Source organism: Coenobita brevimanus, chromosome 62 (assembly GCF_032717465.1).
Source record: "Coenobita brevimanus isolate Jiangsu-jjx chromosome 62, ASM3271746v2, whole genome shotgun sequence".
Lineage (NCBI taxonomy): Eukaryota > Metazoa > Arthropoda > Malacostraca > Decapoda > Coenobitidae > Coenobita > Coenobita brevimanus.
In genome coordinates this window covers 35,203,836-35,223,652 of record NC_137015.1, presented here as the reverse complement: position 1 = coordinate 35,223,652, position 19,817 = coordinate 35,203,836, and the positions used below count along the sequence as shown (strand labels likewise).

At 41.5% G+C, this 19,817-nt stretch overlaps 1 protein-coding gene across 1 annotated transcript in view; it reads right to left on the bottom strand.

Annotated features, from left to right (window-relative positions):
* The window catches only part of Nf1 (neurofibromin 1), a 509,668-nt gene that overhangs the window by 355,997 nt on the left and 133,854 nt on the right, over window positions 1-19,817 (bottom strand). Inside the window, exons 20-25 of the mRNA XM_080275751.1 lie at window positions 19,010-19,197; window positions 17,802-17,973; window positions 14,254-14,393; window positions 12,370-12,585; window positions 11,911-12,115; window positions 4,553-4,723 (exon numbers count right to left, since the gene is read on the bottom strand). Coding sequence (XP_080131877.1) covers window positions 4,553-4,723; window positions 11,911-12,115; window positions 12,370-12,585; window positions 14,254-14,393; window positions 17,802-17,973; window positions 19,010-19,197 — 1,092 coding nt within the window. The remainder of the gene's footprint in view (window positions 1-4,552; window positions 4,724-11,910; window positions 12,116-12,369; window positions 12,586-14,253; window positions 14,394-17,801; window positions 17,974-19,009; window positions 19,198-19,817) is intronic.

Sequence of the window (19,817 nt, the reverse complement as noted above, 5' to 3'; positions counted from 1 at the left end):
TTACAATAACTGCCAAACTCATTTACGCTGGCTCAGAGGAAGGAAATATTATTAAGATACAGAATACAGTAATCACTCGATTATCCAGACACTCCATATCCGACATGCGCCACATCCGGACATTAAGCCTTGGCTCTATTATATCCATGTCCAGATTTATCTGTCCATATCCAAACAAAAAATTTCTGACATTAATGGCTGGGCACCCTACAAATTTAAAAAATTGGTTTGGCAGCTGGCCAGCCTCTCTGGCCAAGCACGGATAATAGACCCAACCCACAAGCTCAGCAAATATGGCCATCCAGCTCCTCGCTGAACAGTCAAAGTCCCCCAGCCACCCAGTTCATTCAGACGCTACCAGCCATGAGCGAGTAATACAGACCCTAACCCACAAGCTCAGCAAATATGGCTGTCTGCCTCCTCACTGAACAGTCAAAGTCCCCCAGCCTCCTGGATCACTCAAAGCTAATGGCCATGCACGAGTAATACAGACCCTAACCCATAAGCTTAGCAGAAATGGCTATCTGCTTCACTACCAAATGGTCGAAGTCGCCTGGCCCTCCTCTTGAGCCACACTGCACGCTGGTAAAAGAACATAACTCACCAGCTGAGCAGGAGTGGCTGCATATCTCCGTATCAAATGGTCAAAGTCACCTGATCCCCCCCTCCTAAGCTGAACCACGTGCTGGTAAAAGAATGTAACCCACCAGCTGGGCTGAAATGGCCATCTCCCTCCATACCAAATGGTCAAAGTCGCCTGGGTGGCCAGTAGAAACATGGCATCACTGTGTTCAGTGGCGGTTACCATACGTCCCCACCACTCCAGCACAGCTCAAACGGTTGGATGAGGTGGAGTTCTCTGACAGTTGTTAAGTGATTACTACTAGTGAGCGATACCAGTGATTATGTTTAGATATGATACTGATTAGTAATCAGTATTTAGTAATCAGTGATTACTTTTTTGGTCAATATCGGTGGTATCGATTACTGAGATTGATAGCTACATAGTTTCGTAATTAATACTTTTTCAGTCCGATTGACTACCTAAAAATTCAATAAAATTACTCAACAGGCTTAGTCCATTTTGAAATACACTTGACCCTCGATTTGCTGGACTAACAGGGGGGGAGACCAGTCCGGGAACCCCAAAAGTCCAGGAATCACAAAAGTCCAGCCCCACACACCATTCCCCGGACTATTACCATACTTTGTCCGAATTCTCCAATACTGTACTGTCTGGGAATTATTCCGATATTCTAGAGAATTCTGGAGTGTAGGCTACCTATACCAACATAACTAACATACACAGTATATAAAAAAATAACACTGACACAATAACAATAATAATACCTGACACAATAGCTGTATTTTGTTAGCTACAACCCTAAGAATGGTTGTTTCGACAGTTGTTGACAAGAGTGTGGAGGGTATGATACAAGATCAGAAAGCTGAGGAAAAAGAGGAAAATGAACAAGGAATGGAACACCACAAGGTCAGCCAACCACTAATCAGCTCACCGAGATACAAACATGCAATCTTGGACTGAATCGGCAATTTTAACTGGAAAATATTTTAATCTTTATCACCATATAGGTTTGCACACCTGATTTTTTGAAATTCAGTCAAAAATTTGTGCTTAATTTAATTATTAAGAAAAAATCAGGATTTAAAGTGAAAATTTCTTAAAGTCTGAATGTTCTGCCTCTAGCCTAACAACTCGCCTTTACGGACTTTTGTTTTGTAATAAATATCGATTTACAGTGCAGATACATTTTTTGCACTCAAAATAAATATTTATGCAAAATACAAGTGTCAAGGTGTCCTGACGATCTGAAAGGGAAACATCTGCTAGCATTGGCTAACCACTAATCAGCTGATCGAGATACAATCATCGAATGTGATCTCGATCTTGGACAGAATCAGCAATTTTAATTGGAAAATATTTTAACCTTTATCACCATATAGGTTTGCACACCTAATTATTTGAAAGTCAGTCAAAAGTTTGTGCTTAATTTAATTATTAATAGAAAATCAGGATTCAGAGTGAAAATTTCTTAACGTTAGCAGAAGTGTTTTGCCTCTAGCCTAACAACTCGCCTTGACAGACTTTTGTTTTATATAATATTGATTTACAATGCAGATACATTTTTTTGTACTCTAAATATTTATGCAAAACAGATGTCTGTCAAGGTGTGCTGACAATCTGAAGGGGAAATATCTGCTAACACTTGAGCATTTTAGTTCTGAAACCTAATTTTTAAAATTAAGTTATACTAAGTAAATTTTTTTTTAGCATATTTCAGATAAATAGGTGTGTATGAGCCACTGTGGCAAAAAAAATTAAAATATTTTCCAGTGAAAAGTGCCGATTCGGTATTTAGTCACACCAAGTCGGGTGAGCTAAGTGAGTATGAATGGATCTCACTGACTTTGTCTGTAAGAAAATATATTTTCTTTACTACTTGTAAATTTTATTGTGTCCAAGCCTTCCTCAAATTTTAATGTGTTATGCAATAAACTATGTATTGTGGCATTTGAGAAAGCTAAGTGGCAAATGGGATACTGCCACTAGTTAGGAACTGGTGGAGTGAAGCAGGTTGGTGGCCAAGATGCATTTCATGTATGAAAATATCTTCTTGTGTGTGTTACAAATGGCCTTTATCGAGTCAAAACCTTGCTAAAATTATACAGTGTTGTGCAGCAGACTGCTTATAGTTTTATATGAGAGAATAATAGCCGGACTTTTGTGAAAATTCCGGACTTGTACAGGCATTTGTCCATCATTTGATAATACTGTCCGGCCTCAGCCCATGTTCAGGAAATCCAAAATCCAGGAAATAGGGGTCTGCCAAATCATGGGTCGAGTGTACTGTAGTTATACTGTATTGCCACTATTTTAGGGGAACGTGAACACCAAAACTTACATTCAGTGCACTAATAAATCTTAAAATCATCACTTCCTAATGAAATAATGTTTTTGAAAGTACGTTTTCAGTTAATTAGAAAGTCTATTTTAGCACTCATAGTAATCAATATCAAGCCATCAGTATTGATACTAGCAGATACACAGTTAGTAGCGGAAGTAGAGCATCAATCTTCTGGTATTGATACGGCCACCACTAGTGATTATGTTAGCCACTAGACCACATGGGATTACTGTACACCACCTAGAGGCTAGCGAGTTATGACACCTGTCTGCCGTTCACTGGGTGGTAAGTACTGCGCTGTACTTTAATAAAGTTCTTTTTGCAACCTTCGTCTTCTTCATTTACTTATTTGTGGCCTATTGTTGTTATTGCATTGTTTTCTTAGTGTCTATCATTATACTGGATACTCCCATGTGTGTTTTGATGTCTAAAGAACTGAAAGTCCAAAGAACACTGCCACAACCTGGAGGGGTACTGTACATATAGCTAGGGTATTTGTGGATTTTTGCTGCTAATGCATTGTTTTCTTAGTGTCTAGCATTACACTGGATATTCCCATATGTGTTTGATGTCTAAGTAACTGAAAGACCAAAGAGCACTGCCATAATTAGGAGGGGTATTGTACATAGGCTATAGGCTATGTAGGGTAAAGGTAGGGTATTGCTCCGTATCCAGATTTCGTCCCTATCCGGATACACCGATGGCTCAATCACACTGGAAACTTGCAGGATTACTGTATATATATTTATGACTACAGTGCATGGCCAGATATAAGATTGCTTGGTTCATGACTTAAGCACTTTCACATATGATGCAGCTGCTGACGGGGAGATTACTTAAGGAAATAAAATAGTCAGCTGAAAAATAAGTTATACACTTTTACCAGCAGGTGAATGATATTGTTGTTGTTATAAAAGGTGCACATACCAGCGTACTGAAATGAGAAAAGCGAGATGGATGTCAACTGTAGGGAGAGAGGAATGCAGTGTGCCAAAATATGAGGACATTTGGACATAAAATGTTTTAATACGATGCTTCTTGCACCTATTTAAGATCATTCTGGCAATGGAAAGACTATGTGGCAATAACTGGGTTAAGCAGTGAACAACTATGAATGTGGATGGGAAGCTCTAGCAGGCAAACAAGGGAAAACATGAGAGAAAAAAAGAGGGGGGGGGGGGAGAACTTAACACATATGCTGACTATAATCTCCCAGATGAAAAAGTTGCCATCATGCAAATATGGCTCCCACACGCATGGAACACTGGCTTTCAGAATTTAGGCATATGATGGTTGTTGTTGATCAACCCATCAGTCTGGCCAGGCAGACCCACCAACCACTGGCAGGCAACTGCACCTGCAGGGCCATCCCATGCAGTGAACTTATGTTCCTTGTGGCTGAGTGCCTCACCAAAGCAAGGCATGAGGAAAAGTTTGGGGATCAGGTTCCTGGGTGGATGCCACATTCACATCTCCACCAGTTAACAGGGACACCACAGCAGGCTCCATTTTGCACCATGGTCTGGTTTTATGGTTGCCACCCAGTGTCGTACATGGGTGTAATAAACTCAAGAGGGTCTGAAAGTAGCAGTCACATACAGTAATAACACAAATTTAGCACATACCTCAATAAAGGCAGCCCTGGTCTGCAAGTCTTTGTGGTAACCGAGGCCAATGGAGTGCATGAGGCCAGAATCAATATTGGCTGACAACAGGTTGGACATGGCTTGGATGGTGGCATTACGGAGAGTTGACAGTTTGGCTGGCTGGTTCCGCTGTCTTACGTCCTTTTCAACCTGCAGGAAGAATGACTGAAATCAAGCGCCATAACTAGAAAAGTGCTACATGTCATCAGTTTCCAGCACTGAAAATCCATACTGTTATTAATGATCATGGTTAAAACATCACTCTTTGGCAAGACATTAAAGATTTTTATCTAAAATCACGTATCATATCAATTCATACAGTCTCAGTGCAACTGCATTTTCAACTTTTACCTAAAGAACACTGGACACAGTCTTACCTAAAAAACAACGGAAACAGACATGTACAATGAAGAATTTATGCAGTGAGGAGCACTGTTTATCAATTCTAATATTTTCTTTTTTTGAGTATTAATATCATATTTTTTTTCAAGAAACTATATTTCATGCATAAATGGGGTAGGGCCCTCAGAGGAATTAACATATGATGCATCAAACCCAATACTTTTTATAAACAATGCTTTAGACTGATAAGGCCTCATAGCATGCAACTGTACAGTAATCAGCAAGTGAGGATGGAAGTATAAGAGTCACTGTATCAATGTATATCCCCATTCTTAACTTCAATATCAAAGTGATGCTTGGACTCTGTTGGAAAGCCAAGTCAAATGTGAAAGCAGTGGAAATAAGGGATTTGAGAGGAACATGTGGAGTTGCATAAAGAGCCTGATAATTGAGAAAGTGAAGGAGCACTGTGGTGTTGATGTGGATGTGCTGGATAGCCTAATGATAAGTATCTTGCAGAGGTTTGGCCCCACAGAGAGAACTGAGAAAGATTAAGAGGGAATACAGTATATGAATGAGGTGGAGGGGAGGAGGGGATGGAGGACACCAAGGATGAGTTGGAATGAAAGGGTAGATGGGTTTATGAGTGAAGCATGTGTGAGCTGGAGAGAGGACAGCCTGATGGCAAAAGATAATGAAAGGTAATTTGTGTGGTCACCCCTTCTGGGATTAAGGCATCTGGCTATACTGTATACGGACATCCAAGTAGTTTTAGCACCTTGGAGCCACAAAAGAAAAGGTTAATGTGAAAACAGAGGTGGAGAGCAATTGGCATAGGGAAAAGTGAGCATGAAGGTTGCACGAGTACAAGGAAGAAATATACAGTATTGTACAACATAAATTTTAAGCAATTTCATGTGACCTTTGAAAGGCCCTGGCATATACTTCTCAAAAGTATGCTTTGCCTATTACAGTAGTAGTATCATAATATTAACTTTGATGGTGCATTATTTAAATCTTTTTTATTTAAACATGTCACTTCGGAAATGGACACCTGTGGGAGATGTTGTGTGCTGCTGATTTGGTGTTGGTTGCGCAGAATGAAGGGGAGGCAGAGGAAAGGCTTGGGAAGAGGAAAGATGGCATGAGACACACAGGCTTAAGAGTAAATGCAGATAAAACAAAGGTGATGGTATCTGGAGCTGGTGGCGGTGCTGTCAAAGAAGAGGGAGAGTGGCCATGTGTGGTTTGCCACGGGGGCATGGAAGTAATTCTATCTTGTGCAGTTTTTGTGATAAGTGGGTGCATAAGAGATGTAGTGGTATCAGAGATAGACTGCAAGATAATGCTGATTTCATGTGTGCAGTGTGTCAGGGAGAGCACATGGAGATTGTCAGGCATGAAGGGATTGATCTTACTGGTGAGTCTCTTGAGTGGGTGGGGGAGTTTTGTTGTTTAAGAGGCATGTTAAGCACTGGAGGTGAGGTTTGAGCGGGTTCTGTGAGCAGAGTGAGGTGGTTGGAAAAAGTTCAGGGAGCTGTTGCCTCTCCTGACATTCAGATGGTTCTCCCTCCATGCTAATGGATCTTTGTATGCGGCATGTTTTGGGAGTGTAATGCTGTATGGTGGTGGGACCTGGACAGTGAGGGAAGAGGATATTTGCAAGATCAAGTGCACAGAAATGACAATGATCTGGTAGATGTGCAGTGCATCTTTGAGTGCAAGGCCTGGGGGGGTGGGGGCTAGGTTTATGATGGAAGAACTGAGGCAGGATGGGACTAGAGCGTGTTGACATTGTGATGAGGAGTACACTGGGGTGGTCTGGGCATGTGGAGGGGGTGGGGGATGACAACTGAGTGCAGAAAGTGAGAAGTGTTAATGTTGGGGGCAGGGTTCCATAAGTTAGACCAAAAAGGGCCTGGGATGAGGTCACTGAACGTGGCCTCAAGGATAAGGGTCATAATAGAGAGGCTGCTACAGATCAAGCAGCATGGAAAGTCAACAATAGGTGACCAAGGCTGATGCATGCAAGCATGTTGGAGCCTTTAAAAAGGAAAATGAAATGAAAATGAACATGCATATATCAAATTTCAAGATGCCATATATGAGGCTTAACTCAAAACAAACTGCCAGAAAGCCTCCTACACAGTATGTAATAAAATATGGCTCAATATGCAGTGCTGGGGTTGGTGGCAACACTACATAATGGGGCTACTTTAGGGGGATAGATAGTTGCTGTAATGCACTACTTTTCATCTGAGGCATTCCAAACACTTGTTGCTACTCCCAGCGGTGTTTGTGTTAGACCACAATCAGATAAGTCTGAGTCTTGTGCACACTAGGCATGTGGACCATCAATATGGTTGCCATCAAGTATTATTACCTCTGCCAATGAGGTTGGATGAGGTTATGTATTCACCTAAGTTTGTCTGTCAGTCTGTCTGTTTGTCCAGACGAAATCTGCAATATTTCGCAATAAATTTCAATGAAATTTTGTAGATGGGTGGGCCATAGGCCAAGGAAGAAGTGACTGAATTTGGGGACAGATCCTGATTTGCATTGGGAGTATCCTCCACAATATCTCCGAAAGTTCTCAATGAATTTCAATGAAATTTTGTGGAAGGGTGGGCCATGGGCCAAGAAAGAATTGATTAAGTTTGGGGGTGGATCTGGCTCAGGATCCTGTCTCAACAGACCAAGATCAGGATCCTTTTTAATGGCAATGGCATTGGTGGAGGTATGTACTCTCTGAGTGCTATCTACAGTAGTTCATAATCAAACTGTAGCAAACTCAGTTATTTATTTTACTTTATTTCATTTTTCAATGAAGCAACATGATTTGTTATTAGCCCTAAATATGCTAATGCATGGGTTAAGCTTGCATTTTTTTCTCTCTCTCATCTGAGGCACTGCAATAGATTTCCTGTGGATACTGTTAATGATTACAGAAAAGATAACTTGTCTCCTGATATCATACATACATACATTTTATATATATATACTGCCAGATGCCATAATCCCATAAGGGGTGGCAATTTGACTTTGAGTTATTTGTTTTACGGGGACGGGCACTAACCCTCCACTAACCCACTTGTTGACATGTAGGAAGCACACATGGTTTGGTTATATGGTTACCACCCAGCATTGTAAATGGTTTCTTGGCTTACAGGAAACCATTTGGCTTGTCACTCAATGTAACGCCACCTGTATCCATCCATCCATCATCCAATCCTACACCCCATGAGGAGTGTAGGAGCCTGGGGCTAGGCAGTTTGTCCTGACATTTAAGATGAGAGTGACCAGCCTCACTCATCCCTGAGTGGCAAAACCCCAACCACCCCTTGGATATAAACCTGCACCAGCTCAATCCGACTGGATCGCAATAATTACCCACTAAACCACCAGGCACCGAAATTTGGTTATATGGTTACCACCCAGCACAGTAAATGGTTTCCTGGTATACTGGAAAACATTTGGCTTGTCATTCAGTGTTGAGTCACCCACAAGCAAAAGGAAGAGGAAAGAATGAAGGAAAGAAAGATGGAAGAGGGAGTGTAAAGCCACCTGTAGGCAAAAGGACGAGGAAAGATGAAGGAAAGAAAGACAGAAGAGGATGGAAGGAAAGAAGGATGGAGGAGAAGAAAGGGCAGACACCCGAGAGCAGCACTACATTGAGTGAGTGGATGGTGAGTGCCCCCACCTACCACATAAAGCCACGTGTAAGGGAGGGAAAAACAATAATAAGTGACAGGAATGATGGGAGAAACAAGAAGAGGGGAGGGCAGGCACAGAAAAAGATTAATAAAAGCTAACGAAGAAGTAGGCAGCACTACATCAAGTGAGTGGAGATGATTGTTGCCACCACCTACCATTAATATATATACTGTATATATATATAAACTAATTGACAAAAGAGTCCTTCTACAGTAAAATTTTCTTGGTTCAAACCATTATCTAATCCACCAGTACACTGGGGGAAAAAAAAAAAATGTTGACCATCTATGCATGCCTATTACAGGCAACAACCCAATACTGTATGAGGTCTGTTCAGAAAGTATCCAACCTTAGCCTCTAAAAACAGTACAGTAATTGCAAACCTGTAGAGCTAGGACACTAATACTCCTCAAAGCAGGCCCGTTCTGACTTGATATGTGGACCACCATTCTTTCCACCGTCAGAAACATTTTCCAGAATCGGTTTTCAATATCTCCTCCATGTGCTTCGTAGTATTTGTCATGATCCCTTCTCTTGTCTCAAATCGGGAACCCTTCAGCTGAGTTTTGGGTTTAAGGGAAAACCAAAATTCGCACAGAGCCATGTCTGGTGTGTAGAGAGCCTGCAGGACCTGGGGGATGTTGTGCTTGGCCAAAATTTCCTTATTCAGTTGAGGAAAATGGGCAGGGGTGCTGTCATGGTGCAGCTTCCAACTTCCTGCTTTCCAAAGGTCTGGTCTCTTCCGCCAAACTGCGTCATGAAGATGACGGACATCATCGAGTTACTAATGTCTGCTGATATCCTGACCTTCTGGTGTGTATTCATGATGCACAACATTAAGAGACTGTCAACATACAAGAGCATTTCACCGTGCTGTGGACCTGTCGTTCTGTTTTTTGCAGAGGCGACCCTGCATGCTTCCACTAGGAAGACTGTGTTTTGGTTTCTGGGTCGTATCTATACACCCAATTCTCACCTCCAGTGATAACAGTCTTCAAAACGTCTGGATTGCAATTTGCATATTCCAACACATCTTGAGCAATGTTCATCCAAGAGAAGAGACCATGACCAATGAGACAAAGCACCTGCAGGAGATCCTAAAAACTGACTTTGAAAAATGCTTCAGACAATGGAAAGACCATTGTGCTACATGTGTCAAGTCAGAAGGGGCCTATTTTGATGGAGATTAGTGTCCTACCTCAAGAAGTTAGCTATTTATTTTTTTTTAGGCTATGGTTGGATAATTTTTGAACAGACCTCGTATTTACCCCTTCACATTTGTGATCTTTTAACTTTTATTCTTGCTATTTGCAGTTGATTTAACTTAGTTTAGGATACCTGTTGTATGCATGGCTTGTTTTATGATGTCTAAACATCAACTGAATAAAGCTGGTTGCTGGTGGTAGGAATGAGAGAAAGAGAGAGAGAGAGAGAGAGAGAGAGAGAGACTTTGACAAGGTTTCTTTATTCTCAATGACAAATATAGCTGCTAACATAGATTTCCATATCTGCAACAGCCTTATTCACCAGATAAGGATGTAGATGCAGATGCGGATGATGACTAATGTAAAACCAGATGTGATGCAAATTTTAATTTCAATGAAAATGTGGAAGTGGATGTGGATTTCTATTTCAATGCGGCAGTGGTTGTGGATGTCACATACATCTAATATATTGTATAATTAACTCTAAATTTAAACTGGTGATGATGAAAGTCAGAAACTAATCTTGTACTAACTTTCATTAGACCATACAGTCGACCCTTGATTCAACGGACTAATAACGGGTGAGGATTGTCTGTTGCTTGAAAATGAAGGGTAAAATAGCCTAAAACTTGAAAAACATCAAGAGAAATAAGATGGTATCGAAAATGAGGTGCAGCGACGCTATCACAGACTAGTTTACCTCAAAATACCCTATTTTCTATGGACCCATTACTGTATATTATGACTAGCTTCATGGTGTACTGTGCAGTACAGTATAGTACTGTGTTACAGTAATTTTTTATGTTCAACTACAGTATCATTTATTTTTGTACCTGTAAAGAGAAATACTGTACGTAGTTAGAAATGAAAAATGACACGCTATTACGACTTGCTTCATGGTGTACTGCGCAGTACAGTACAGTACAATGCTGTATTACAGTAATTTTTTATGTTCAACTACAATATCATTTATATTTTTACCTGTAAACAGAAATACTGTATGTAGTTAGAAATGAAAAAAAGATGTACCTGTAATGAAATAACATAATTAGAATAATAAATTACAGTACAGTAGTTGTTTTTATTCTCGCTATCGTCTCACACTGCCACCTACCGGCCTACCTGACAAACTTTCAAATAACAGACAAATGACCGGTGTCCACAGCAATTCTCTGCCAGCAGATATTATTCGCTGCTTCCAAAATCTGCTGATTCGGGGTCCATAAAATTGAGGGCCGACTGTATTAATTTTTTAATGACAATGCATTTCCTGTGAATGAAATTAATTAAGAATAACTGTCATATGACATCCACTTACTTGATGTACTGCTGCTCTTGGGTGTCTTCCCTTTCAATCTGTTCCTTCCTTCCCCTTCCATCATTATTTCCTTCATTCTTTCCTCTTCCTTCTGCCTATGGGTGACTTTACACTCCTTCTTCTGCTATTCTTTCCTGCAGTCTTTCCTCTTCCTTCTGTCTATGGGTGACTTTGCACTGAGTGACATCCCAAATAGTTTCCTGTACACCAGGAAACTATTTACTATGCTGGGTCATAACCACATAACCAAATTATGACGCCTGGAGGTTTAGTGGCTCTCCACTCGGATTGAGCCTGTGCAAGTTTATATCCATGGGGTGGTTGGAGTGTATTGCTCATGCAATGCCACTTGGGGATGAATGAGGCTGGTCACTCTCATCCTAAATGCCAGGACCGACATGCCTAGTCACGGACACCGTTCCTCTTGGGGGAACATAGGATTGGATGATGATGAATGTCATGTGAATTTCAAAACACTAATCGAATGTCATAACCAGATTCTCGGATGTAATTTACTGGTACATGCATTATGTGCCAGTAAAAAATTGCAGCTGAAATTATTTCAATAATTTATTTACTTATAGTGACAAATAGATAGACAGTAATGACTAGAGTAATGACAGTGTGCTATTTTTCCAAGAAAGGAGCTGTTGTGGTAGTGGCAGTACATTTGGATGCAAACACTGGTAGCAATAGTGACACTACTTTCGGCAGGTAGTGCACACAATACTGATAATATGCATTGCCACAACACGTACCTCCTGTGCCTCCATACAGTCATTTAGGAGGTTCATGAAGAGGGTGAAGTACTTGAGGAAGAGCTGTGACTTTGCTTCCATGAGGTCACCACGGTCACTCTCCTCTGGCTGCAGTGGAAGTCCTCTCAGTAACGCCGCCACTGCCTCCATGCATGCTTGGTCCAGGTCCCGGCAACAACCGCTGATGTCGAACGTCACGTACATGCTGTATATGAACACGAGATGTAGCATGAGGTATGATTATGTGTGTGTGCATGCCTGTGAGTATATATATACACCAGAATACAAAACAACTAGCAAAAATCTAATTATTTTTGAAGACCAACAATGAAGACATCTTAATCATTACACACAGGGTATCACTATATGGTGCTAACTCACTTTTTCTGCCTTCCTTCCCTCCTGGTCTCCCCCCCCCCTTTTCCTTTAACTTTCCATCCAACTACCCTCCCTTCTTACTTTGACACTGAGGCCACATCGATGGTATTGGTCGGGGCAATCTGGTGCGAGTTGCCCATGACCCAATCAGTGAGATAGTCCACCATTTTATTCCTGAACTTCATCTCCTGGCGGAAGGCGAGGTCATCCCGTCGCTGCATCATCACCTCCACCAGCTGGCATAATTTGGTCTTGATGTGGAGTGTGTGCACTGTGATGTCCAGGTGACGCACATACCTGAGGGAAATTTGCACACTGCTATGTAGACGTGTATGTAAATGCTGAAACATATACAAGGGAAATGAAGGGAAGTCAGGTATAATTATTCCCTTGTACAAAGGAAAAGGGGAAAAAGAAGTGTGTGGTAATCATAGGGGCATTTGTCTTCCTAGTATAATAAGAAAAGTGTATGGTAGGATACTTACTGACAGAGTTAGAGAAAGAAGAGATAAATTAATTGGAGAAGAACAGGGAGGCTTTAGGAAGGGAAGAGGTTGTGTAGATCCGATATTCATTATTAGATCTTTAGTGGAAAAGTTTCTAGAGAAGGGAAAGAAGTTGTATGTGGCATTCATGGATTTGGAGAAAGCATATGACAGGGTGGATAGACAAGGATTGTGGAAAGTATTAAGAATATATGGAGTAGATGGGAAGTTGTTGAATGGTGTGAAGAGTATGTATGATGGTGCTAAGGCTGCAGTGAGTGTGGATGGTGAACTGAGTGAATTTTTCTCTTTGGAGGTTGGGTTGAAACAGGGATGTGTCATGTCTCTACGGTTGTTCAATCTGTTCATGGATGGGGTAATAAAAGAGGTACAAGGTAGGGGAGTGGATGTTGGAGTGGCCCTGGTGAGAGAGGATAGTGTTTAGAAACTCCCTGTACTGTTGTTTGCAGATGATACTGTGTTGTTGAGTGAAGACGAAGGGGAGCTACAAGGCTTGGTGGATGAGTTTGGGAGAGTGTGCAAGAAACAGAATCTAAAGGTGAATGTAGGGAAGAGTAAAGTGATGGTCTTTGAGAGAGGTGAAGTCAGTGAATGTACAGTGAGGTTGGATGGTGAGGAATTGGAAAATGTGAGTACGTTTAAGTACTTGGGTAGTGTGATGAGTAAGGATGGAGGTTTGGAGGGTGAAGTGCTTGAAAGGGTACAGCAAGGAAGAAAGGTTGCTGGTTCTTTGAAAGCAGTGATAAGAAACAGGGAAGTGAGCATGGAAGTGTAAAAGTTACTACGAGTACATGACAGTATTGTGATACCAACTCTAACGTATGGAAGTGAAGCTTGGACATTGTTGGAAGGACACATGTCAAGAGTGAGAGCAGTGGAAATGAGTTATTTAAGAGGAGCCTGTGGAGTCACATGGAGAGACAGGCTGACGAATGAGGATATAAAGGAGCGTTGTGGTGTGGATGTGGATGTGATAGGAGGAACACACTGAGGTGGTTTGGCCATGTGGAGAGATGGAGGGTGAAAGACTGACGAAGGGAGTGTATGTGAGTGAGGTGGAGGGGGGAAGAGGGAGGGGGGAAGAGGGAGGGGGAGGCCAAGGATGAGATGGAGGGATGGGGTGGAGAAGTGTATGAGAGAGGGGGGGTGTGAGTTGGGAGCAGGGCAGTGAAATGGCGGGGGACAGGATGACGTGGAGGCGATTTGTTTGTGGCCACCCCAAACAGGATTGAGGCATCTGGCAATAGATAGATAGAAAGAATGAAGAAAAACAAATTTTGGAACAAAACTTTATTCCAAGACCAGTCTCTGAAGAGGCTCTTTAGCAAAACCAGCTAGAAATAAAGATTTGGCCCTACCTTCTGTTTTTGTATAGCACCAAAAAATAAGTAAAACATTATCCTCATGAACATCCATATCCAATATCCCCTAACAAGCACCAATGTCATGATACACAAACCTGACAATGGCGAGCATCATGGGTTCAATTGACGTAACTCCGAGGTGTTCTGAAGGGTGGTCTGTCTTGTTCTCCAACACGTTCTTCATGATGAATATGATGTGCTCAATGAACTGAGTGTTGAGGTCAGTGACTATTACCTGCAAGCACCATCAGTTGCCAAGTTAAAGGGACATCTTTGGTGAAAAATAGGTAGAGTACTAAGACAGGAGGATGTTTTTGGCAACATTTTCTACACAGGTTCTTAAAGGGTGTACACACACACTAGGAGGGAGTGGAAAGCATAAATCTGGGAGGAATGGAACATGCAGGTATGTTGTGCCAGTTCAACTTGATCAGTGACCTTGTTGTCGCAGTAATGGAAAGGTAAGTATCCATGAACTGTTTTGGACAATGGGGGCAAGAAATCAGTTTATTAAGCATAAGGGTGTGGACACCAAAAATTGGCTAAGAACTTATCAATCTCAAATTCATTAATATTACAGTTAATTATATGATAAACTTTGGCATGAAAAAGTTATGGTAGTTTTATTATGAACAATTCTGAGGCAGCTTGATAATATATTGGCAAGCAACAAATATTACTTATACAGTAATCACTGTACTATCCGGACGCCCACTTTCCGGACTCCCCACTTACCGGACATTGTGGGCCTGGACCTTCAGAACCCAAAAATGGTCAAAAGAAGAAAAAAATCCCCCCCAAAATCCGACTTTTTCCCCATCCGTAATTTGAAATTGCCGTGCGGCACCAAACAGCTGTTTACACCATGGCCCCTTCACCCCTTCCTTCCTCCCCCCTCCCCCCTCCCCAGTCAGGGTTGCCATTTGGTATTTTTCATTACCAAATGTGGGCCAATTTGGTACTGAAAAGTTAGTTTGGTAGTGACTCAGCATGATCCATTACCAAACAGATTTTTCACATGTATAAGGATATAGGGAACGGAGATGGTGGACGGTCTGCTTTCTTTGATTAATCTACCAGCATAAATAGCGCATAAATAAACATGCTGCTGATTATAAGGAGAGTGATTATTTCCATTTGTACATATAATTAATGAAGAATAAATGCATCCTTTAAGAATCTGGTTATGAAATGTTAAATTTGGTAATGAAAATGAGGAGTTTGGTAATGTGGAGGAGCTCAGATCTGGCAACCTTGCCCTCAGTTACTGCCTAAACATTGCCGAGGGTGGATGTTCATTGCAATCGATGCCGCACGTGCTCGTTTTTGTGAATAAACAGTGAATAAACTGCAATACCTCGCCACTAGACCACATGGGAATTTACAGTGTTGTGCAGTGTTAAGATATTAGAATTTAGAGTGCAAAGGATAAAGTGTGGAGTGCAAAGTGGCGGTTGAAACTGGAGGTTGAAAGTGGCGTGGTGCAATTAGGAACAGAATCTGCAGTGTTAAACAATTATAACTCACAGTGCAAAGAATTAAGTGTAGCACAATACTGGATTACTGTACATGCTTCAAGAGCATTTTCATCACTAGCAGAGCCTATGAGGAGGCAACCACAGACGTGCTGAAATATTTTCAATAACCACTTCTAATTCCTCATTCTCTGGTTCCTTTTCATTTATTTCATGCTTCATGACCATTACTGGTGTGAATAGGGTCTTAAATATGTTTAAATAGGTGTTATGCATATCTGGTAGGGAGTTATTTAGGTGGCTTTCAAAGTTAGGCTGGGTTAGGGTCCTTAAGTGCCAGTCCAGGAGCCAGGGGCCCACTTTTCGGACGGGACCACTTTCCGGACATGCCTTTGGCTCTATTACATTGGATAGTGGAGGGATTACTTTCTAAAACCCTACTTTCTGCTAACAAACAAATCAGGAAGTTCAGGAGCATTGCAGCATCAGTGTGGATAAGCCAGAAACTATCACAAGTACCCTGAGATGGTTTGGCCACTGGTCATGAGATGAGAATGGAGAATGAAAGACTGACCAAGACAGAATATGTGAATGAGGAGGAAGGGCCCAGTGAGAAGGGTACACCATGGATGAAGTGGAGGGATGGGATGAAGTACTGTACTGTATATGAATGACAATGGTGTTAGTTGGAAAGAGGGTAGCCTGGTGGTGATGGACAGGGTGACAAGAAGGTAATCTGCCTGTGGCCAACCCCTAAATGGGCTATATATATATATATATATATATATATATATATATATATATATATATATTTAATATATATATATATATATATATATATATATATATATATATATATATATATATATATATATATATATATATATATATATATATATATACATATATATATATATATATATATATATATATATATATATATATAATATATATATATATATATATATATATATCCTGTACAGGGTGGCCATTTGACTCTGAGTTATTTGTTTTACAGGGAGGGACACTAACCCTCCACCAACCCACTTGACACTTAGGGAGCACGTATGGTTTGGTTATATGGTTACCACCCAGTGTTGTAAATGGTTTCTTGGCTTGCAGGAAACCATTTGGCTTGTCACTCAATGTAAAGCCACCTGTAGCAGAAAGAAAAGCATTAAGTAGTGACAGGAAAGATGGGAACTGAACAATCAATGGGAAAATTTCTAACTGCTTTTTTGGTGGTCCATTTTTCTAACTTTTAACCACTTTATGCTTGCGATTTCCTGCCAATCTCTCCTCCAACATGAAATAAAGCATTATTATATTAATATTAACAGTATAATGATTAAATGAACAACATAAAAGGCCATCAAACTTTTATAAGGATTAAGTCTTGGGTGGTTTGATGGGTTCTGAGGCTTGGGGGTGGCTTAATTGCCGCCAGATCTCTTTAACTGTCTCCATGATTTCTTAGTGTCCACAGCTAAAGGGGGTATCACACGGTACATCATATCAGGAACGGCCGAGGAAGATTTAAGTGGAACAAAACTTGCACGCTATCACAGACGTTCCTCTGATCCTCATACTGTTGCCAGAGTCACCAGAGCCCCGTCTCAGTTGTAAACACCTGATTACTTTATCGAGATCACAGTTTTCTCGGCATAGGAAATATTAACTCTTTATAAGGGTTTCAAAATGATTTATAATTATTCTAAAATACCTGTACAGTATTAATAAGTATTCGGTGTTAGGCTAAATTTCAATCTGTAGTACGATATACTCTTTCGAGTTGAATGGGTTTTGTTCACACTGTTTTGCCCATCGTATCCTCAGCAGGAATCCGTTCAGATGCATTCCAAATGCCCGTGGTATCGTGGGCAATTTTACCATGTTACCGTTCCGATTAACCATCGTATCCTCGGCAAACCTCGTATGAAGTGCCGTGTGAATAAGTTTTGCTTAGCCTGTCTTCAAACTCGATGCGTAATAGCGGTCTTGGGGTGCATGATAGCATGTATGGTTGTGCATTTGATGTGTGCATGATAGCAGATAAACGTGACAGCTGAATGCGCGATAGCAGGGGGTTGAGTGTATATATAAAACACTGGCATGACCCAAGAACACAGGAATAGCTCACAAATGTCAGAACAAAAATAAGCTCCCACCTGTCCCTGCTGGTCGAAGAATTTGTCGACAATGACTTTGGTCTGGTCAAAAAGGATGGGGTAGAGGAGTGGAGACATCTCATGCCCCACCAGCTCTTTCACATGCTTCTGGATTTGTGTCCCAAATTTCTCATTGTTGCATACTAGGAGTTTCAATAGGTGGCCCACGAATCTAAAAGAATGGAATGAAGTTGGAATGGAATAAGTTGTAGGATGAATAAGATGTAAATTTGTGTGTATCTCTTCAACTTATCACTTAATGGCCTACAAATTGCATGACAAAAATACTAAACGAAAGGGATGGATAAAGAGATTGTGAATTTTTTTTTTTTTTTAAGGACATGACTCACAAATCTAATAGCAAAAAGTAAGTTGTACAGATGAGAGTTAACAGTATTTGCCCATCATTTGGTTATGTATCTAGCTGTCTATCTACAACCCTATCTCTTTCAGCAATTATTGCCAGATTATTACACTGGAGAGTGTTGGGAAAAAAGGAAACATGCATCTATTTAGCAATCCAGTACCATATCTATCACCATGCCAACCCAAAGTCCCACTATTTCATTTGAATATTCAAACCTGTAAAATCATCAGTTCCAACCAAACATTACACCATTCACACAAACCTTATCACTGCCTTTATCATCATCAATGGTCAATTTTCCAGTACTTGACTCAACACGGAAGCCTTTGATAAATATGGCTCAGTCTCACATTATTGTACTTGTACACCTTGTACATAACTCAGTCATAATTCTCACATCATCCAAATTTTCACCAATTCACTCACAATTTAAGTCCTAAAAATTTTTAGCTCCATCCTAAGCATTACACTGTTCCATTCATATAAAGTTATCACACAACACCCCAGTTTCCCTCCCTTGTATCATGATCATGATCATCATCACCATATCATCCATCATCATCATCATATCAGGATCCATCATCACCACAATATCAGCATCCATCATCATCATCATCAATCATCATCTTGATTATCATCCATCATCAGAATCATCAGCAGCAGCAGCATCCATCATCAGAATCATCATCACCACCGCCACTACCATAATCATCATCATGATCATCATCATCATTTGAAGGTAATTTTTCACACTGCAATGTCAAGGGAAGTTCCTCGCTCCAACCATTTAATACAAGGTTATATCCCTCAGATACAACTGAAAAAAGACCATGGAACTCACTGTGTAACAGGGCAGTACTGCATGTCCTGGTTGGAAGGGCACGGCAGGGCAGGTGGCTTGTTGCGGTGGTCGAGAGTGGTCATGGACGACGGTGTGCCCTGGCGGGGGGACTTACCCAGGAGGCACACCCCACCCAGAGCACACAAGAACCCGGTCATGTTGGCCCACTCGTTCACCTGGTCCTGGATCTTGGGGCATCGCGGCACAGAGGGGTTAGGTCAGGACAGGCCAGGTTTGGAAGGGCAAGACAGAGAAGGAAAAACAGGGCAAGCCAGGTTAGCAGGAGTGGGACAGGATAAGGCATGGCAGGGAAGGGAAGGGAAAGAAAAATGAAAGAGGGAAGGGAAGGGAAGGACATGAAGGAAAGGAAGGGGAGGGATAGGAATCAAAGGAAGGGGAGGGAAGAGAAGAAAAGGCAGGGAAGAGGAGAGAAGGGAATGAAAGGCACAGAAGGGGTGGGATGGGAATGAAAGACAGGGAAGGGGAGGGAAGGGAACAAAAGGCAGGGAGGGGGAGGGATGGGAATGAATGGCAGGGAAGGGGAAGGAAAAGAACAAAAGGTAGAGAAGGGGAGGGAAAGGGAGGGAAGTGGAGCGAAAGGGAGGAAGGGAAGGTAGGGAAGGAGACGGAGGGGAATGAAAGGTAGGGAAGGGGCAGGAAGGGAAAGAAATGTGTGGAAGGGTAGGAAGGGGAAGGGACGGAAAGGCAGGGAAGGGAAGGAAAGACAGGGAAGGGAAAGGCAGGCAGGGAAGGAAAAGGAGGGCAAGGAAGGGGAGGGGAGGGAACAAAAGGTAGGGAAGGGGAGGGA